Below are 20,931 nucleotides of genomic sequence, written 5' to 3' on the forward strand. Positions count from 1 at the left end.
GAATAAGTTTCCTTTTGACCCACTTAATCTTTATAAAAGGAGAATTCTATCAGAACATTTTTACCTCAGACACATGAAGAAATCCAAAATTCAATGTTAGCCTCAGGAACTTTAGTGATGCTTTCCACTAGGGAAAATTCAAGTTTTTAAAGAAATTTTGACTTTATTTTCTTCACCTACCTCCTGTTCCACAAATTCTAGGAATTTCTTGATGACTGTTTATTTTATATTTTCTATTTCTTTTCCTCACTTGAAAATTTAAACTCACTATGTGATTGTTGTTTGACAAAATTAGCATTGCTCTTCTTAACACTTTCAAACAGTTTAATGTTTGTGTTAAGATACTTAAGACTATCTAATAGAGAAAATAGACTCATTAGAAGTGTTAGATGACAAGATAAATATTACCCAGATATTAACCTATAAAAAAATTGACCTTACCCAACATCTTGGTATTTTTCTTAACAACTTCTCTATAACCTTAAAAATGCATATTCTCTTTGTTGTTTGTTTTCGCAAATATTTTACAAAGTGAAATGTTACAAATTAACATGACTTAGATGGACAGGTAAAACCCACACTCACACTCTGGGCTTGCTCTGCAAATTTGTATGAAACTGTTAGCATCAGCATAGCCTGTCAGATCTACAATTCCTTTTTTAATTGGCCAATTTTTTTGTCATGCTTCTGAAACTTATTATCCGTGATACTTAATAGAAGCATCTCCGAATTTACTGGCATCCATACTGCCTTGTAAGTTGCCTACAACAGCTGAACAAGAAAAAATTATTGCTGATCCCAGTAATAAAACCAAATCTTGGGGCTGTTCTATATAGAAGTATGAAAGCAAAGACAAGATCACATGTCACATGGGTCAACTGAGCTCAGAATTTACTGGAAGGTTTTTTAAATGGAAAAGTCAGCATAGTTATTTTAGACTATCAGAGAGAAAAAGACAAAGTATAGACCAGGACACAGGAGGTAATAGGATAACTAGTAAGTCAAGATGAACCTTAAGATAACAGTCTTTAGGATCAGAATGTTCTATTGAAAATTATCTTTTTTTCTACAAAAGTTTCTATAGTTCTTGTTATTGCTACTTTCCTAAATGCCTTAGTTATATGAAAACCACTTATAGCAGACTTGCAACAGGTTCATTATATATATATATATATATATTGCATTTGAGAGAGAGAGAGAGAGAGAGAGAGAGAGAGAATTAATTTTGAAATCTAAGAACAGTCAGAAAATTACTGTTAGTACCTTCATGAAACAGAAGGCAATAGTATAAGAATATTTTTGTGGGGAATATATTTTTAGTGACTTATTGTGAAAAGCGGTATAACAAATTGAAAATGAAATGGTGAATAGAATGAAATTAATGCCTGAATGTACATTGAAGTAATTATGAACTAATCATTCTAAATTATCATTATTGAATTTTTAAAAACAGCATAATGAAGCTGGGTGTGGTGGCACATGCCCTTAACCCCAGCATTCAGAGGCAGAGGCAGGCAAATCTCTGTGAGTTTGAGACAAGCCTGTTCTACAAAGTGAGTCCAGGACAGCCAAGGCTACACAGAGAAACAAAACAAAACAAAACGAAAAACACAATAAAAAATTATAAAATGAGCTGAGTGGTGGTGGTGCATGCCTTTAATCCCAGCACTCGGGAGGCAGAGAAAGGTGGATCCCTGTGAGTTCGAGGCCAGCCTGGTCTACAAAGCAAGTCCAGGGCAGCCAAGGCTACACAAAGAAATCCTGTCTCAAAAAACAAACAAACAAACAAACAAGTACAACAATCTCCCCCCGCCCCAATTATAAAATGAATATTCAAAACTCTTGGTAGTAAATTTTATCCTTTTTTTTTTCCAAATTATTCTAAAAATTAATATGCCTGTTAGGGATGAAAACCTCAATTCTACTTTTCTCACTGAATCTCTTTATAATCATATCCAGTCTTTGGACTATTGAACTGACACATCTGAGTGTAGCGGGCATTGTCTAGTTTGACTGGGAAAGCCTGGTAGTTTCTCTCATCCTCTTACATTCTCTGATAGTAGTGATGCCATAGAAGGCTCTGCCGAGCCTTTGTGCTTACTTACAAAACTCAATGTGTAAATCCACATCGTTCTGTTACTAGGGTGCTGATGAGACCACGTAGCTGGTTAGTGACCTAGCTTTGCTGTGCTTTATTGGAGGAAGTAAACTCTCATCGCAATTGGCACCTTTAAAATGTCTTTCTGTTTTCTTTCCAGGACCCCCTGTTTCACCTGGAGTCCCACAGATCTGAGAGAGGAAGGGGCAGATGTCCTTTTGACCCCAGCTCCTCCTTTGTCTCCACTCTCGTTGGTAATTATCTTTACCACATTCATCAGGTGGTAGCCATGGTGATTTCAAATGTATTTTTAAACTTCAGTACATTCTTTAGCATTTCCTTATACACTTTGCCTCGCCTAATCTATCAGCTGGTAGGTATCTGGAGAAATGTTGCTGATTTTCAGGTCAGGATATCTTTAGTAACTGGACTCTTAAATAACTAGATGCCATGAAGTACTTATGTCTCATGGTGAAAAAAACATCAACAAATGCTTGAAGCAGAGTGATTGTTATGGTAGCATTTAGCACTCAGAAAATGGAGCTTTATCAGAGCTTTACAAAAACATAGCCAGAGAACATCCACCATGTTAAAATACATCAATTTTCTATCTCGCTATAGGAAGTAATTTAGAGAATTTCACGTTTGTGATGTGTGGGTTTTGTATGCTTATTACACATTTTTGTTATCCATAATATTCAGGGAAAAAATTCATCTCGATTGAGAACTCTAAAGTTAGTTATCTAAATTCTTGTTCTGCATTTGTTCTTTCTGTGTCTCTTTGTGCCTCCTCTGTCTGTCTCTGTCTCTCCCTCCCCTTTCTGTCTCTCTGTCTGTCTGTCTGCCTCTCTCTTTCTCTTTGTCTCTCTCTGTGTCTCTCTCTCTGCCTCTGTCTGTCTGTCTGTCTGTCTGTCTCTCTCTCTCTCTCTCTCTCTCTCTCTCTCTGTGTGTGTGTGTGTGTGTGTGTGTGTGTGTGTGTGTGTGTAGAAGTCAGAGGACAATACACAGGTGTCAAATCTCTCTAGCATGTGGAAGCTAAGATCTAACTCATGTCATCAGGTTTGGAGGCAGGCACCATTAACTGCTCAGCCATCTCACTTATATAAATTCTTCTTAAACTAGAATATAAACTATAGAATCTGGTCAGCTGAACATAGACTAAATATGTGCATTGCAAGGATGCAGTAATATTATGATATTGTCTGATTGATGTTGCAGCTTAATTCCTGTTAATTAAATGAGCTGTCGAAAGATCTAGCTTGCCACATGTTTTTCTGTGTTATGTAGAATTGGAAAAGATGCACTTGTCAAAAGATTTCAGATCTGCAAATATATGAGCAGAAGAAAATTCCTACATATAAAATTGATGAAAGCAATCCTTTGCACCTAACAAATGAGCTAAGATACTTCTCTGTTCTCGGTATCTGAGAGCTTCTGATGGCCCCTGTGAACAAGACACTATTATTACATTTTTCAGTATATGTAAATGATCACATACAGGCTCATTTCTCATTACCATCCATAATCATTTCTCTTTGAGGAAAACGAGAAACGATAAGTTGTAGGGACTTCATACCCTAAGTAAACTGATAAAGCTTAGAATATTTTGCTGATGTTTAAAAATATACTGTGAAGGATTGGAGAGATGGCTTGGTGTTTAATGGCACATGTTGCTCTGGCCCAGAGAGCATTGAGGTTCAAGTCCTAGCACTCAGTGTCTTACAATGCCAGTCTCTAATGCCAGTCCTAGGGGATCTGGTGCCCTCTTCTGGATGCTATAGTCACTGCATCCATATATACTACACAGACATGTGCTTAGACAAATTACCCATACAATAAAAATCAAGATTAAAAATGAAACAGTAAAATACACTGTACTAATTAAGACTGTATCCCCAGAGAATCTGTTTTTTTTTCCTTCGAGTTTTTCCCAGAGTTTTTTGGGCCTTGTATGGTGCTCATTACACTTCCCTATCTGGATCATGGTTCTGAGACATACATAAGAACATTCTTACAGAAAAATAAAATTTGATGTTAGCTATGCTAACTTTGGTTTCAGCATGATAATTTAAAAATTTTCTAAAATAGGAATTTCACATAGTTGAGACTTGACTAAGTGTGTGTGTGTGTGTGTGTGTGTGTGTGTGTGTGTGTGAAAACACACACGTGAGCATGCACATGCGCGCATATTCATTTATGTAGAATATGAAGAGACCTTAATATAAAAACAGAGCTGTTAAGACAGCTTAGACAGTGGCAATCCCAACCTTAGGCATGGCATTCTTGCTGCCTACTATATCCATAATTGCTAGACATTCCACAGAAATTGGCAGGATCTGAATAAAATGCTTACATTTGATAACCTGAATGTCTGGATGGGGTACAGACTGAAAACCTTGGCACACAGCAAACAGAATCTGAGATATTTCTCTTATTAAAAAGATATCAGAGGTTGGATACTACACAGTATACATTCCTGTACAGTGAAGTCCTCAAACTTTTACAAGAGAAGACCAACCATTTAAATAGTTTGTTTAAATGGTGAATGTAGTCATTTCCGTAGATATCTATGTCACTCTAGAGTCAGTCTCCCTGGAGTTTGTTTATTCATGGAATTGGGAATTTAAAGCTGACGGATTTAAGAGGGGAGTATCACTAGAGGGACACTGCCAAGTGAATTTCATTGAACTGCTATAAATTGAATTACCCCTTGCTGAAACGTGAAGTGCTTGCCATCTGGGGCCAGTTTTATTTATTCAGAAGAGAAATCAAATAAAATAATAGCTCCCTAACCTAAACTCAAGTTATAGAACAATCCCTCCAAAGAGAAGAAATAAAAATATAATTCTTCACATTTGTCCATTCTCTTGTTACTCACTATGGAAAAGCCGAAGCCACTGGGCAGGGAACCCGATAACCTATGTGAGCCACAGCTCCTTACAAGACAGGAAATAAAAATAATTCACTCAGCTGGAAAAGCAGGGAAAAAGTGAGCTGGAAAATGGAGCTACCTGACTTGGAATTTGGCAAGTTTGGTATTGCCTACCCTGACAGAGAAGAATATACTAATGTGATATTTTGTAGCCACACATGTTCTGTTCTTATGGGTTAAAACAAGACTGATAGCAACATTCACAAGACTATGATGAGGCCTAGAAAAAAAAAATGTTTTCTATTAGGTCTTTGAGAAATTTTACACTATGTATCATATTCACCCCTCTCCCAAGTTCTCCCAGATCACACTCCTCTTATTGTGCAAGTTTGTGTTCTTAAAAAATTTCTATCAAGACCACTTTGTGCTGCCAATATAGTCTTGGAAGTAATCAATTGCCAATACCTCCTGCTCTAAGCGAGAGACCGAGAGGGTTACTGTCCATTTCACCTCTCTATGTTGGGATTTGTCTGCCTTGTGCATACTTGCACAACCACTGTGAGCTCAGATGTCCACATGTCCCATCCATAGATGGAAACTTCTCCAGCGCTATGTTTCTATGTAAGTTCTTCAAATGGTCTATAGTGTTATTTATCCATCTCCATATTTCCTTCTGTACTCTGTGCTTCCCCTCCCCCACCCAAATGTTCTTCCAAAACAATGAATATTTTGTAGTATGTATTATCTTTATTTACTGAGACAGAGTCTCACTATGAAGCCGTGGCCTGCCTGGAATCCGATATGTACACCATGCTGGCCTTAAACTCACACAGATGACCCATCTATGTCTCTGCCTCCCAAGTTCTGTGAAAAAAAGAGGTGTGCCAACATGCTTGTTTATTTCTTCTTACCTTTAGATACAATTTTAATTTTAGTTAAGTAGTTCACTTTATTTTAGAGTTTCTGGAGTAAAACTGAATAACATTTTTTAGTAAGTGAAAGAGTCCAATATGCATGTTTTTAATAAAATCTATCATCTACTTTGGAAATAAAATCATAACGACTTCTATGTTCAAAAGAATTCAAGAGCAGAGCAGTGGTCATATGGTGCCATTCTCCCCATGGTCAGAAGCCAAAGTGAGGTCAAGCATCAGTACACTTTGTTCTCCATATTTCACAGAGACCTGATTAATTTTGGTGGCATACATAAAAGCTCATCCCTCAGCTACAATATTTTCTTATGTGTTTAGCCAGTTTTCCCACAGGGTTCTTACAAATATTCTTTCAAAAGCTATTTAATAACTGTTAAGTACTTCCTAGCCTTAAAAGCTGTCAATACCCTGAGGTTTGCACTAAACTCTCTTGCTGTGTTATTTCCTTGTGGCTTCCTAAGAACCAGAAGGAAGTTCGCACTTAACTTATTAGGAAAATAAAATAATATGCATATTATTTGGTAGTCAACTAAATCAAAATTCATGAACTATTTCTTCTCGTGTTACATCTTTTCTCCCTTTTCAGCTGCTTTGTGTAATGCAGTAAACCTCAGGATGTTTTGTACTTTCTCTTTCAAGCATATGGCTACTTAGGTTTTACACTTTATTTCTCCAATTATTTGTTAGATTTTCTGGTCTATTGTGTATTCTTATTCTGTGTATCCTATGACTTCTGAAATACATATACTGTACTAAGATGACAGGAGCTAATGTTTAGAGAATTGTCTTTGCTGTGTCATGCGCTCATGTGTGTGTGTGTGTGTGTGTGTGTGTGTGTTGTAAGCACATGTGTGGTTGTGGATGCCTGTGCCTCTGCTCATGTGTATAGCAGACAGAGGAGGATGTTAGCTGTTTTTATTTATTTAACACTTTCTGCTTCATTCCTTTAATAAGAGGCTCTTCGCTGGCCTGGAGTTGGACTGGTGGCCAGGCACCACCCACCCATCAACTCTCCTATCTCTAATCTCACAGCTCTGGCTCACTAGACATGTGTGGGACACGCCAGCTTATTTGCATGGGTTCCAAATTTGTGTCCTCATTTCTGCCTAGCAACTGATCTAACCCATAATGCCATCTCCTCAGCTCTGCATCGGTTAACTCTTATTAGAACATTCTTAGGGTTACAAATAAAGACTTAACATTTGATTTTAGTAAATTAGTAAATTACAAGTGCTTGCAACACAAGCCTGGTGATTTTCGTTTGATTTGTGGATTCCACTGATCTTCACATGTGCCCTGGGGAACATACTCAAGTTCCCATTTCTATCTACACACACACACACACACACACACACACACACACGTGACACCTGCACCACCGCAGTACTGAGTCAAGGGCGAGGGACTGCGGATTTAACTCACACACACACACACACACACACACACACACACACACACACACACACACAATAACACAGCAGGTCCTTCATGCTAAGAGAGCAGCAGCAGCGGCGGTTTCAACCTTTATTCAGTGTTCAAAGCACCTTCTTCTAGGCAGCAAAACAGGAATGCCACTCGCAGGTGAAATCCCTCAAGAGGTAATTGCACACAGGAGGGAAAGTCCTGAGGAGGGGTGGGGTGCGTTCTCAGAGCAGTAAACAAGACCAGCTGACCAACATAAACACAGACACGGAAGCTGCTAGAAACAGGACATGAAACAGCAAGACAGGCAGGCATCCCAGTCGGACCTGGTTCCTACACACACACACACACACACACACACACACACACACACACACACACCATACAATAATAAATTTTAAAATATTTTGGACATCAATGGTTCCATGTGAGTTCGTCAATAAATTAAACTACTCTATAAACATTGAATTTTTTATGTGAACTTTTATTTTAAAATATATTTAGGAATATGCACCCTATTACAGGGTCTATGCATTAAACATAAATGTTAATTGAATGGAAAATAATTGTAGAGAATACCAAATATATAAGCAATTTTTTAAGTTCTGAGTAGCAAAAAATTAAGAATGAGCAATCCTTTCTGCTGAATTAAGTATATTTATATCAAGAGCACTTAGGAATGAATGTTCATTTCTTGAATTCACCACAACTGCATACAAAGAGACTTCAACTTACCCCATTGCTACAACGCCGTCCCTAAAGAATATCTTATTCAAGGCTGCTGCTTCCTCATGTTGGCAAAATGCCCACTGTCTGCATGCTTCCCGCAGCTTCTGGCCATGCCTGCAGGTCTCCAAAGAGCTATTCCAATACATTGCTTATATTATAATTATAATTATTTTCTCAAATAAAAGGAGAAGGAGAAGAAACACTCAATGTCTCCCTAAAATATTGCTGCTTTCCAAGCTTAAGTTCCCTTCGTGTCCCTCGGGAATTTAATTTACCATGACTGCAATGACTGATGTCACTGATTGGCTACCAGGCAAACACAGCTACAGACATGTGTGTCAGCAAATGTGCACACTTTTCTTTTCCACTTTTGTCCCCACAAGCCACCTTCTTAACATTGATGATTGCAGCTAGTCAATTGGCAAGATAAAAAGAGCAAAAGACTTATCTACCTAATGACATGTACACTTTGTGGGTTCTTTTAGTGTTGATGGTCACTTATTATTCACAAGGCCAATGCATTTAACATTATTGTGAACCTTAGATCATGCATTTATAACATTAATAGAAGAAACATTTGAGTAAAATAAAATATGAAGGCTCCAAATAATTAATGTGACTTGCTCATACAAGATAATTAAAATGTGTATTTCTATATAGTGAATAAAAATTAAGAGGACATATAGTCCATTAATTATATTCATGGTGACTTTCCAAAACTGCTAAGGGTGCACTATGCTTAAATAAAACTAAAAAATAATACCACCATGAAATGATATTATCTAGAAAAAAATTATTGCATATTTTACCTTAAAATAACTTGCAGTGGATTTGCCTTTGTATACAACTCAGAATAATCATCTTTTCTTTTTTTCTTGGAAACAATTTATAATATACACAGCCTCGAGATAGCAGCAAGGCCTTCAAGCTGCAACTACTGTGGACAAATGTTAGAAAAAATGGAGTTTGTGGCTTCATAGTTTAAAATTTTTAAATTATTTTTAATGCTGTAGTATTAATAGTTAACAATGTTGTAATGTTCATATTTTGTGTTCTTAATTATCATTAACATTACATTTAAAATAAAAATTCAAGAGTTCCTTTAGTCATATAAGTGCCTAATAGGCTCCTATCAATTGATAATTTTTTTCCTGAGGAAATTCTAAATAATAATTCATGAACTTGAGAAGAAGTACAGAGAAGTTTGAGGGTGAATGGAAGCAAAGATATGGAAATGATATAAATATGGTACCCAAGGGTGAAATTCTCAAAAGAAAATTAAGGTAAAAATAAATCCAATATTATCCTGAGTACTTTCTATTATATTCCATAGCACTTTTAACACCTGAAGGGAGGTTTAGATACATTTGACTATTAATTTATGAAGCTGTTTATTGATTCAATAAACATTTATTGAGCATCTTCAGTATCCCAGACGTTAGTAGAGTATACTCCCAAGTACATACAGAGTCAATTGAAACACAGCAGGATGACTGGTCCGTTAGAAGTAAGCATCGTGTCCATGGCAGCGTCTGTGTCTACGCCATTTGCACACGTGTAACAGTTGGGAAACTGGATCTTTATGTGGGAGTCCTAACAGTGGGGGTTGTCTGTGACTCTGTTGCCTGCCTTTGGATCCCCTTCTCCTAACTGGGCTGCTTCTTCTACCCTCAATAGAAGAAGATGCACTTAATCTTGCTGCAACTTGACATGCCAAGGAGGGTTGACATCCATGGGAGGCCTCCCCTTTTCTGAGGAGAAGGGAAAGAGCAGTGGATGGCAAAGGGTGGGGGTGGGGAGAAAAGGAGGAGCTGGGAGGAGAGGAGGGAAGGGAAGCTGCAGTCCAGGTGTAAAGTAAACAAATAAGTTAATTAATAACAACCACAACAAGAAAAGGGTCTTTAGAGGAAACAGGCAGTATCCGTATAAATGGAAGCAGTGAGCAGAGGTGAGAACCCTTAGTTTCCTCCAGTAACCTGTACTTTAAGACAGTAAACAGGTTCTGGAGGTCAAATGGCAGATTTAGAGCTGGACATTTAACTTGATTCAGGTGCAGAATTATCCTCATTATAATCTTACCTGTGTGTAAAGATTATTGTTTAGTGTAATAAGTTACACTCCCTTCTAAAATGCGTGAAAGCATATGTCTTACATTCATTTATAGCCAGTTAGCTATCTAAAATTAATACATTACTTAGCATGTAAATCTAGTTCTATAATGATTAAAACACCATTTGGCATTAAAAACCAACTTGTTTTTTTTTTTTTTTTTTTTTTTTTTTTTTCTTTTCAGAATATCAACATATACTGGGCATAAGTTAAAACTTAAGCTAAGACAATACATTTTTGGATGTTTGTGTTCTTATTACTGAAACCCTAAAACAGACTTTACATATAAATATATTTCTTTTTTAAATAAGAAAAATAAGATTTATCTAGAGGTTATCTGTTACTTCATTCCAGGAATTAGCAAAATAGTGACTTAAATTTAGACACAAATATTTATAAATTTAAAAAGTGTTTTTAAGAAAATATTTATTTTCCTTAAAAGATATTTTTTACTATAATATGGAAGAGTTTCACATATTTAATTAATATTATGTATTAACTTTACATAAAGCTTAATTCTAGTGTATTTATATTTATTTTTAATGTGTTATCTTCTTCTTAGTTTTCTTTGGGAAATGGTTTGCCAAGCCCAGTACCTATGTCTTATAGCTTGAGTTTGTTGTGTTTTCACACTGATAATACAAGAGAGCAGGAACTTTTCCTTCTAAGGATCAACTAACAGCCAACCAAAACACATTTGCTTGTTTCCATGGCTCACGGTGTGTAGCACCTGGCTAGCTCCTTTCAGGTTTAAGTAACAGAGTTTATATTTACTTGCCTGAATTTTCATGAAAGATTTCCTTTCATCTAGCTACAGAAAGAGAAATTGTTTAAAACTCAAAGTATCCCATCTTGGAGCAGACACCCTGCTTAGACATTATTTGCTGTCACAGGGCTGCCATCTACTGGCTGATATGGGCGTTGTTTGACCTTGATCAAGACAAGCAGCACTTTAAAACTGTTCTAAATTGGAATAATTAAAGTAAGATTTTTGCATAAGAATAAACAGATTGTATTTCCATACTAATAGTTTTTAAATACTTTAATCAACTAACATAAATCTACTCTTTAAAACTGAAGAACAGAAAAATATTCACAATATTTAAAAGACCTATTATTCATAAAAATATATGTATTAAAAAGATAACCCTTATATTTTATATGTAAAATTCAGCTATCGTAAATAAAAACAAAACCATTTTGATTATTTTTGTAAGCCAGCACAGCCATTTACATAAACTGATTTTTATGTAACTCAGTTGACTACCTTTACAAACTTTTTACTGTACAAACGTGTGTAATAAATGGAAAATTTTTTTAAAGTTTAAAAGTTTTTATGTTAGACAAAAAAAAATCAGAAGGTCTGAAACAAGTCTAATAAATTTGTAAGCAGTATCTCCAGTTTTCTTAAATTGAGTTAATATATTCGGTCAAATTTTTATAGTGTTAACATTATTAGTCTTAATTTAAATTTATAGCATAAATTGATATATTAAACTACAAGTATCATTATTATGAATTTTCTTTTTTAACGATTTTTCACTAAATATTTTTACATATACATTCATATTATTACACATATATACGATAAACTACCTATAGAAAGAAGAACCACAAACAATCAGGAATTATATATGTTACTTTCATAGTGTTTTGGCTATTCGTATTTGGCAACCTTGAAGAAAACATTTGTCCTATCTTGGTGAGTAGAAAATTCTGAATGTAAATCAATATCTATATCTTGTCATTATCAACTTAAAACATCTATCTAGACCTAAAAACATCTAAGCTTAATTTCAAAACTAAACTATCTGGTCTTCAACCCCATCAGAGACTTGAGGAGGAATAAAATTAATTACGTGAGTGTACCGGGAGTGCAGGCTAGCAGCTTCCCAAATGAGAAGATGACAGAGACAGTTTGCTGCCTGAGCAGTCACCTAAAACTCTAATAACGTTGGAGCATCTTCTTCAGCCTTCTGTCCCAATATATCTGACAGACATATTTGTGAGGCAGGAACTAATGAGGACTTGTTTACCCTGTCTTGGCATAGTTTGGCTGTCGACTCTGCCTGCATCCTAGCTTGCCCTTTTTTAGGCAGAATTCTGTCTCTGGCAGGAAATGAGGACATTTTGCCCAGTGGCTAGTTTGCCACATTTGAAGCCATCTCCATAAGGAGGTTCTTTGATGCTCGTTATCTTCTCTGAGGTGGGTTGGGTGTTGACAGGAGTTAACCTGTCTTACAGAATATATGAGTTTTCTTAAACTTTGAGGTATTTTAAGTCACAAGTGTACACATAGGGACACATTTTCAGGATTCTGAAAAGCATCAGTAGGGGCCGAGGAGAAGGCAGGATTGATAAAGGTCCACGTAAGTATGAGGACCTGACTTTGATCCTCAGCATCTAAACAGCCCAGCATGGCATGGTCTTTTAATTCAGATGACAAGGAAGCACAGACAGGAAGTTCAGTAGGTCTCAGTTGCCATTCAGCCTAGCTGAATCAGTGAGCCCCTAGTCCCAGAGAGAGCTCTTGTGTCCAGTGGCAGTAATAATAACAATAACAATCATAACAATAACTATAGTAACAACAATCGTCACCACCACCACCACCACCATCATCATTAAGAAAAGGAGAAAAGAATACCACTCAAATTTTACCTGACTATTACATACTGCCAAACACATTGACAAATACACATTTGTACATATATGTATAGAAGTGCCTATGTGTATATAATGTATACACCCAGAAATTTAAAAAATCTATAATGTGTTTTTCAAGTGTCATCATCTTTGTCTCTATTTTTAAACCCAGCTAGAGTTCTGGGCACACAGAGAGGTATATAATTCAAACATTCTAGATGAAGTTTCTCACTCCAGAAATATGCTCTATTTGCTTGTTTGCCAGAGTCGTTCTTCTGGGACAGAACAGGACAGCAAGGCTAGGCATGCCCCAAACAGCTGTCTAGTACTGATGCACAGGGAGTCCATTCTGTGGTTATGGGGAGGAAGAACATTCCAAGTCCCCGTGCCTCATCGGTGGTAACAATTCCCAGGCTCAGTCATGCCCTCATGTGTCCTATTTGTTTCAAAAAGAATATTGTTCTCTCCTCTCAAGCTACTGTTAATAGCTTTATTTCTTTCTCTAAAAACACGTTGTGATTTTTTTTCAAGATTCTACAAAAATTTGAACATTCCCAAGACCCCGTTTTAAATCTGTGCCTTCTCCTTGTGCTGCAGCTAAGGGCAATCAGTCATTCTGCAGACTCCAGCCTCAGAGCTCTGACTCAGCTATAAACTTACACAGACGATTGTAGACGCGGCTTCGACAGAACTTTTTACTTCCCATGGTAAAATCCTGGTAAAGACGGGATGTTTCCCATAAGAAGCAACTTAAGTTAACTGGCCCAGGTGTAATACCAATACAGCTATAATGATAAAACACAATTGGTATTGAGGTTGAAAGAAGTTTGCTATGTCACTAAACAGGGATCTGCGTTCATCAGTGTCCCGCCCGCCCCCGCGCCCCTCCCTGACCCCTCCCTCCAGTGCTCATCTCCTAATGACTCTAAGCGCTGCCGCATTCCTCATTCAGAAAAGATGACGCATAAAGTTCACAGCTGAGAGGGAAGCAGGGTTTGATGGCCTGCTTTGAGGTTGCTTCTTTCCAGCCCTTAGCAATAGTATTGATAGCCTCAAGTTGAATGTGTGTTAAATTGATATGTTTGATGTAATGGTGGCTTTTACCACACCTTCAGATTGAGAGACAGACATTAACTTATTTTTCTCTGGTGCACTTGGTGCAGGTAGTGAACTGTTCGCTGGACTCTACAGTGACTACTGGAGCAGAGATTCTGCGATCTTCCGCAGCATGGGGAAGCTAGGCCACATTCGCACTGAACATGACGATGAGCGGCTGCTGAAAGGTAGAAGAGAAAAGACAAGAGTTTGAAAATCAGAGTGGAAGACAAGTCCATGGCTAAGTCTGCTATTTTGATAGTAAAAACATAAACACAAGATAGTCTTTGTAACTATCATAATCTGGAGTCCAAAACACATATGATATGTGTTCATCACTTTATATATAAAATACCTTAATTATGCAATAAGTTTATTTATAGTAATGCTTTCATATCAAGAGTTAAATGAAATAAACACTATATGAAAAGTAAAGACTCAATAACTTCTTCCTGTCTCATTAATTGTTATCATTGTTACTACAGTGATTGCGTGCCTTGCTTGCTTTAATAGTATCACATTGCACTTTAGAGACAAACCAAACTTCAGGAGGGTAACTAGCCATGTTATAGTGAGTATTTTCATAATTTCTAGCATTCCATGATTAAGCTTCAGTGTGCATAAATATTATTATTAAAATGCTTGGCTCCATATCGACCAAAAGTCACTTAGATTGTATACACTATAAATGCAAACTCTTAAATTTCCTTTTCAAGTCTCTGATGGGATTGAAGACCAGGTAGTTTAGTTTTACAATTAAGCTTAGTTGTTGAGGGGCTAAGATGTTTTTAGGTCTATAGAGATTTTTTTAAGTTGATAATGATGAGATATGATAGATATCCATTTACATTCAGAATTTTAGACTCACCAAGACAGGAAAGATGTTTTCTTCAAGGCTGCCAAATACAAGTAGCCAAAACACTAAGAATGTAACATTTATATAATTCCTGATTGTTCCATGGTTCTTTTCTGTAGGTAGTTTATTGTATATATGTGTAAAACGTATATGTAAAAAAACTGAAGTTAGTATAGAAATACGTGATTTTCCATGAGGTTTAGTGATAGCTTGTGTATAAATTACAAAAACAACACTGTGGTTTAAACTTTAATATGTACCATACATGTACATATATTTTATATAAAATTAGAAGAAATTAAAAGATTGTTTCCCTTCTACTTCCAGTTTGTACTTAAACTAAATACATTTTGTTTCAATATACACTGTTAGGGTTTCCTGCATCCAGGATGGACCCTTACATTTTTCTATTGAAATTACATTTTAAAATGTCTATTAATTTTCTCATAAAAGGGAGATGATTATCTAGTTTTCAGTAGTCATCTAAAACTTTCAAGAAATTTTGCACTTTCCCATGACCTGATGAAATTTTGACAACCAGGTGATAATAACTTACATAGGTGCCTTTGTTATTGCACCATTACATGTATAATTTTTTACTTTCTCATTTATGTTTTGTCTGTAGAACCAAAATTTGTAGGCTCATATATGATTCCTGATAATGAAGACCGAGATGACAACAAAATATACTTCTTTTTTACTGAAAAGGCGTTGGAAGCGGAGACCAATGCCCACACCATCTACACCCGAGTGGGGAGGCTGTGCGTGGTGAGGCTGGCATGCTTTGGGATTGTGCTTGCTTATCTTCCTTCCTTCCCAGTGTATTTGTTATATAGTTTTACATATATTTTTCTTGGTTCTTTTGAGAGTTTCACACTTTGATAACTGTCACCCCTCCCTCTCAAATCTCCCATGTTCCACATCTCTTCGTTACTCATGCAACTTTGAGCAGGCTTTAGTAGGCTTCTAATTTAAATATTTTGTAGTATTCCATAGACTTTCTGAACTTGATATTTAATAAACCAAGCTTCCTATATTATATCCATAATAACTTCATTGCTAATGAGAGTTTCACTTTAAAATAGGGCTGACTTTAATGAGTTTTCTCATTTTCAAAGCCATGTTAGGAAATAGTCTACAATTACCACTTCTTCCCAAATAGAAATTTGTTCTGTTTTTAAAGTATTATATCAAGTATTTGTTTGTTTTTATGTGTGCATATCTGTCTGTGTGTTCATGAATGTAATTGATGGTAGAGGTCTGTTTTCTCCTGCCACCATGTGGGTCTTGGGGCTAGAACTCAGATCCTGTGGCTTCAAGCAGGGGCTTTAAGTTTCTGAACCATCATGTTGGCTCAGATATAATGTATTTTAAAATTCAATTTAACAGAAAATTTATTAGATTTACAATCTTTTGAGGATATATATACCTGAGTATGAGCAATTTAATTGATCAGTTTTACAGTTAAGTACAAAACAAAACAAAACCAAGAACAGAGGAACAAGTGCAGTTGCTTTAGCATTTAAGAAAGATATTTAATAGCAATAATAGCACACATTGCATATAAACATACTCATAGGCAGCTGGCAATGATCTTCAGCTCCAAAGTACAGATATTGCTGCCATGCCTTGCTTCACAAGCTTTCTTTCACACGGGAAGTAAGGGGAATGATCAATCCAAATTCTTGAGACAGGTATACCACATACAACCAAAATAATAATCAAAGTCACTACATCATAAAGTCAGTACTTTATCTAGGAAAGACAACCTTATTAAAATGTGTAATAGCTAGAAAATATATTGAGGGTACTTGAATTGAAGTACTGCACCGAAGGGCTGCCGAAACAGCTTAGCAGTTAAAAGCAGTTGCTGTGTTTGGAGAGGAGCTCATTTCAATTTCCACACCCACATCAAACAGTTCACCTGTGACGCCAATCCTGGCCGTCAGATGACCTCCTATGGCTCCAGGGTACATGCACACATATGGTGCTCATGCATTTAGTCACTTAAACTAAAATTTAAAAAAGCTTTAAAAAAAAAAAAGATGCTGCATTGATGAGGAATACAGATTTTTGCTAAATCTTCCTATATAAATAAGAAGAACCACGGTATCTGCCTATTTCACCATATTATCCCTTGGTTGATAAATGTTCTTTAAGTAGTCATTTGTCCATTTTTTTTTTTTTTTTTTTTGGTTTTCACAGAATGACATGGGAGGACAGAGAATACTGGTGAATAAGTGGAGCACATTCCTTAAAGCAAGGCTGGTTTGCTCAGTACCAGGAATGAATGGAATTGACACGTATTTTGATGAGCTAGGTAACTATTACAGGAGGATCTGCCTTTCACTCTTCCATATTCATGCTTCTCTATAGCTCTCTCTCAGGCATGTGTGGAAAGCATGTTTCCTACAGTATTGGACCTTGACTCACTGAAGACAAGTTTCTCTCTTTTCATTCTCATCCATTACCTTATAGGGCGGAAGAGTTGCAAAGCAAAGACACTCATCTTGCTCCTTAGAGGAGCACTGCTGGGTCCTTCTCTGTCATTCAACTTAAGGCACCAAAAGCAGGGCCATGATTCATGGCTCTGTCCTGGTGACAGCTGCAGAATGGAAAATTGGGCCTTAGAACTGACAGTTCTGTACTATTTTATCTGAATGCATTGTCTTCACATGAAAAGAAGGTTAAGAATACGAAATGACGGAAGGGTCTTTTATTGTTTCAGAGGATGTGTTTTTACTGCCTACCAGAGATCCTAAGAACCCAGTGATATTTGGACTGTTTAATACTACCAGGTGAGAAACTTATAGCTGAGAAAACAGTATAAAAAGAAAAATGGTCTCACTGCAGCACCTTTCAAGGTGTGCTCAGAAACTCTTGTCGGCATCATTACCATTCTCACCCTTTGTAAGAGTCCGGCTTCTTTGCTTTCCCTCGACGGCAGCTCGCCTTCATTTCATTTCCATAGCCACAGTCTCAGTCTAGTCTTTATTGCTTTTTTTTTAGCAAACCATCATCCCCCTGCAACCATTACTCTCCCAATCTTCTTAATTACTCGTGTCCGGCCTCCTGCCAGTCTTTAATGACACCTTGCCATATCTCAGTGTTTACACTGGCAGTTCTCAGCGCTGGGTCTTTCCCCTCCTTTTATTCACTACTACAGTTGGGAGTGACTTTCCCTTCCAACAATGGTTTATATCAGTGTTCTACTACTTGCCACCCATGCCCTAGAAATGGTCCTGAGTCCTGAGTCTGGAAGCAGTCCTCACACCTTTGTTCTTGTTGTCCTCCTCGTAGGTAGCCTCATACTGAACACACACTTTTCATCTTCTCTCGGTCTCTGAAGTAGGCTGCTCCCAGTTTAAACTTATGCATATGTTATTTCCCATTTTGCATTTTTGAATTTTGTTTATCTATGGAAGAGTATATAAAGTAATATTTTACATGCATCGATATGTGAAATAAAAAATATTCCTAGAAATTATTTCAGCTAAAAGCTTATACACATAATTTCATGAGTATCTTTCAAAGGGAAAATAATAGCGCCAAGAAATAAAGAAGAATATCCAGGTATTTTAACAGAGATGGATGAATATGACTCAATCACCAATGTATTAACTATAAATTTCAATATGACTCTGCACCTGGTGCTTACTTAAGGCCTTTTCACAGTTTTGTTTAGGTTTTCAGCAGGTAATTTTAAATGATCGGTTTAAATTTAAAACATTGGAAAGCTCTCTGAGCAAGTAACTTGTAACAAGACCTTTTCATCAACAGACTAATATGAGAACAATTTTTTCTATTAACTCTATTTTGATGAAAATTTAAAAACTTAACATATATTGGTGGTCACAATATACACACAGCCCTCTTTTAGTTCATTTTTCTTATGCCAGCAAATAATTTTTACATCACATGAAAATTCTTTAAGCAATAAATGCTATCTATGAGATAATCTGTATATATTTTTTGTTGGTTATAAGAGCTAATCTCCTAAATAATAGCATATTGGATCATTCAGAGAAATCAAAGACATGATTTCCTTCCATGATTTCAACTTTGTTCAATCTATATATAAATCTAAGAGTGGAAAAAAGCTCCCAGCTGTACCTGCCACAGAGGCTGATATTTGCAGAATGGTGATCAAAGGTTTATTGCCACTTCAGTTGAGGCTGTCTAGTTTTCCCCAGTATCACAGGCATTTCCAATTGCTTCAAGGTGTGTTATAAAATGTGTGAATTGATGTCCTAAGACAGTAACATGACTGCTGTTCTACAGCTGGCCCAGGGTGCAGGAAATACATTTGCACAGAGTTTACATTTTACTAAAGCTCTTTCACAAACATCATTTATTTTAATTCACATACTATGGAGGCTGCAAAATGGTCCACTTCTTTCAGACGGTGGCTCTGTGCTCAAACAACATAACACTACCTTTTCACTAAATGAGATTTCAGATGACTCCAATAACTTGTATTAAACAATGATCTTTATCCTCTGAAAGTAGAATTCTTTTTCCATTTAAAAAATCATTTTGATCTCTGCTGCACATAAAGAACATGTATCTGAGTTTTATACAATCTTTCCATCCCTGAAAACATCAGTGACTTATTTACAGGAGGAGCCCACGCTAAAAAGTAAGGCAAAGGCTACCAGGAAGTCTAGTAAAATGCAAGTAGAGTTTGTATTTTAACAGCACAAGGATTAAGGGAACACTATCTGCATTGAAGATGTAATGACTTTGAATTATTCCCTTGTAATTATCAATTTAAATTGCTAATAACCTTTAAAAGATATAAAAAGGGGGGCTGGAACGATGGCTCATTAGGAAAAGAACCTCCTTCCAAGCCTGAGTTTGGTCATTAGAACCTACATCGCAGGAGAGAACTGTCTCTTGCAACATGAGCTCTGACCCTGCCCATGTGTAACTCATACCTTCATCAAAGAAACTAGAGAGAGAGAGAGAGAGAGAGAGAGGAGATGATAGAGAGCGAGAATAGAGAGAGAGAGAGAAATCAAAATAAGTCAATACAAAACACAACATAGGACTTAACAAAGTAGGTGGGCAAGTTCATTTTTTTTAGTTCTCTGTTTCTTTTTTAAAATATATATTTTATTAATTTATTCACATTATATCTCAATTGTTATCCCATGCCTGTATCTTCCCATTCCCCCCTCCCTCCTGCTTTCATTCTTATAATGTCATTTACAAGTTTAGTAAATAGGAAATGAAGGAGTGGTAAGTCTTTTGACTTTATTCCTTAAAATAATGGAATGGTTAAGATTTCTAGAATATTCTATGCTTCAAGAAATTGATTTTTACTCAAACAATTTAATTCTAACGTATATTAGCAAGGTATTTGATCAAGTGACTTCTTAGTTACCTCCAGTTTTGTAATTTTTATTTTTCAGCAATATATTCAGAGGCCATGCTATATGTGTCTATCACATGTCGAGTATCCGGGAAGCCTTTAACGGCCCATATGCACATAAAGAAGGCCCCGAGTACCACTGGTCACTGTATGAAGGCAAAGTCCCTTACCCCAGGCCTGGCTCTGTAAGTCTAATCATTTGACATACTGTTCGATGTTTGACATCTTCGTTGCACATCTTCTATTTTTTTTTTTTTTACGTTTTTTTAATTAATTTATTCTTGTTACATCTCAGTGTTTATCCCATCCCTTGTATCCTCCCATTCTTCCCTCCCTCCCATTTTCCCATTATTCCACTCCCCTATGACTGTTCCTGAGGGGGATTACCTCCCCTTGTATATGCTCATAGGGTATCAAGTCTCTTCTTGGCACTTTAAACCCCTACCCAGATCTAGCCAATGGTCAGAACATTCTCCACAGTTTGAGTGGAGAGTGGGATATGTCTTTCTCACATACTCTGGTGCCTCACATTTGACCATGCCCCCTGGAGGGGGAGACCTGGTGGCACTCAGAGGAAGGACATCTTCTATCTTACTTTGCACTTTAAAGTACCTAAGACTTTCACATCTGTAAGAATGATCCAACAGTAAAGAAATATCAGTGGCATGGTGAGTTTTATGTAATTATTTAACGCAAAGAATACCTAATCAAGAGAGGATATGTTATAGCATTGTAAAATATGGCCCGCTGATATCCCCACTGATTAGCAACAGCTGAAGCTTTGGTTTTTAGGGATCCTGG

The 20,931-nt window shown here is 36.6% G+C and overlaps 1 protein-coding gene across 1 annotated transcript in view; it reads left to right on the forward strand.

The window, feature by feature from the left end:
- The window catches only part of Sema3e (semaphorin 3E), a 228,893-nt gene that overhangs the window by 180,298 nt on the left and 27,664 nt on the right, over positions 1–20,931 (forward strand). Inside the window, exons 5-10 of the mRNA XM_051152076.1 lie at positions 2,259–2,352; positions 13,969–14,088; positions 15,382–15,524; positions 16,962–17,076; positions 17,485–17,554; positions 20,171–20,315. Coding sequence (XP_051008033.1) covers positions 2,259–2,352; positions 13,969–14,088; positions 15,382–15,524; positions 16,962–17,076; positions 17,485–17,554; positions 20,171–20,315 — 687 coding nt within the window. The remainder of the gene's footprint in view (positions 1–2,258; positions 2,353–13,968; positions 14,089–15,381; positions 15,525–16,961; positions 17,077–17,484; positions 17,555–20,170; positions 20,316–20,931) is intronic.

This window comes from Acomys russatus, chromosome 10 (genome assembly GCF_903995435.1).
Source record: "Acomys russatus chromosome 10, mAcoRus1.1, whole genome shotgun sequence".
Taxonomy (NCBI): Eukaryota; Metazoa; Chordata; class Mammalia; order Rodentia; family Muridae; genus Acomys; species Acomys russatus.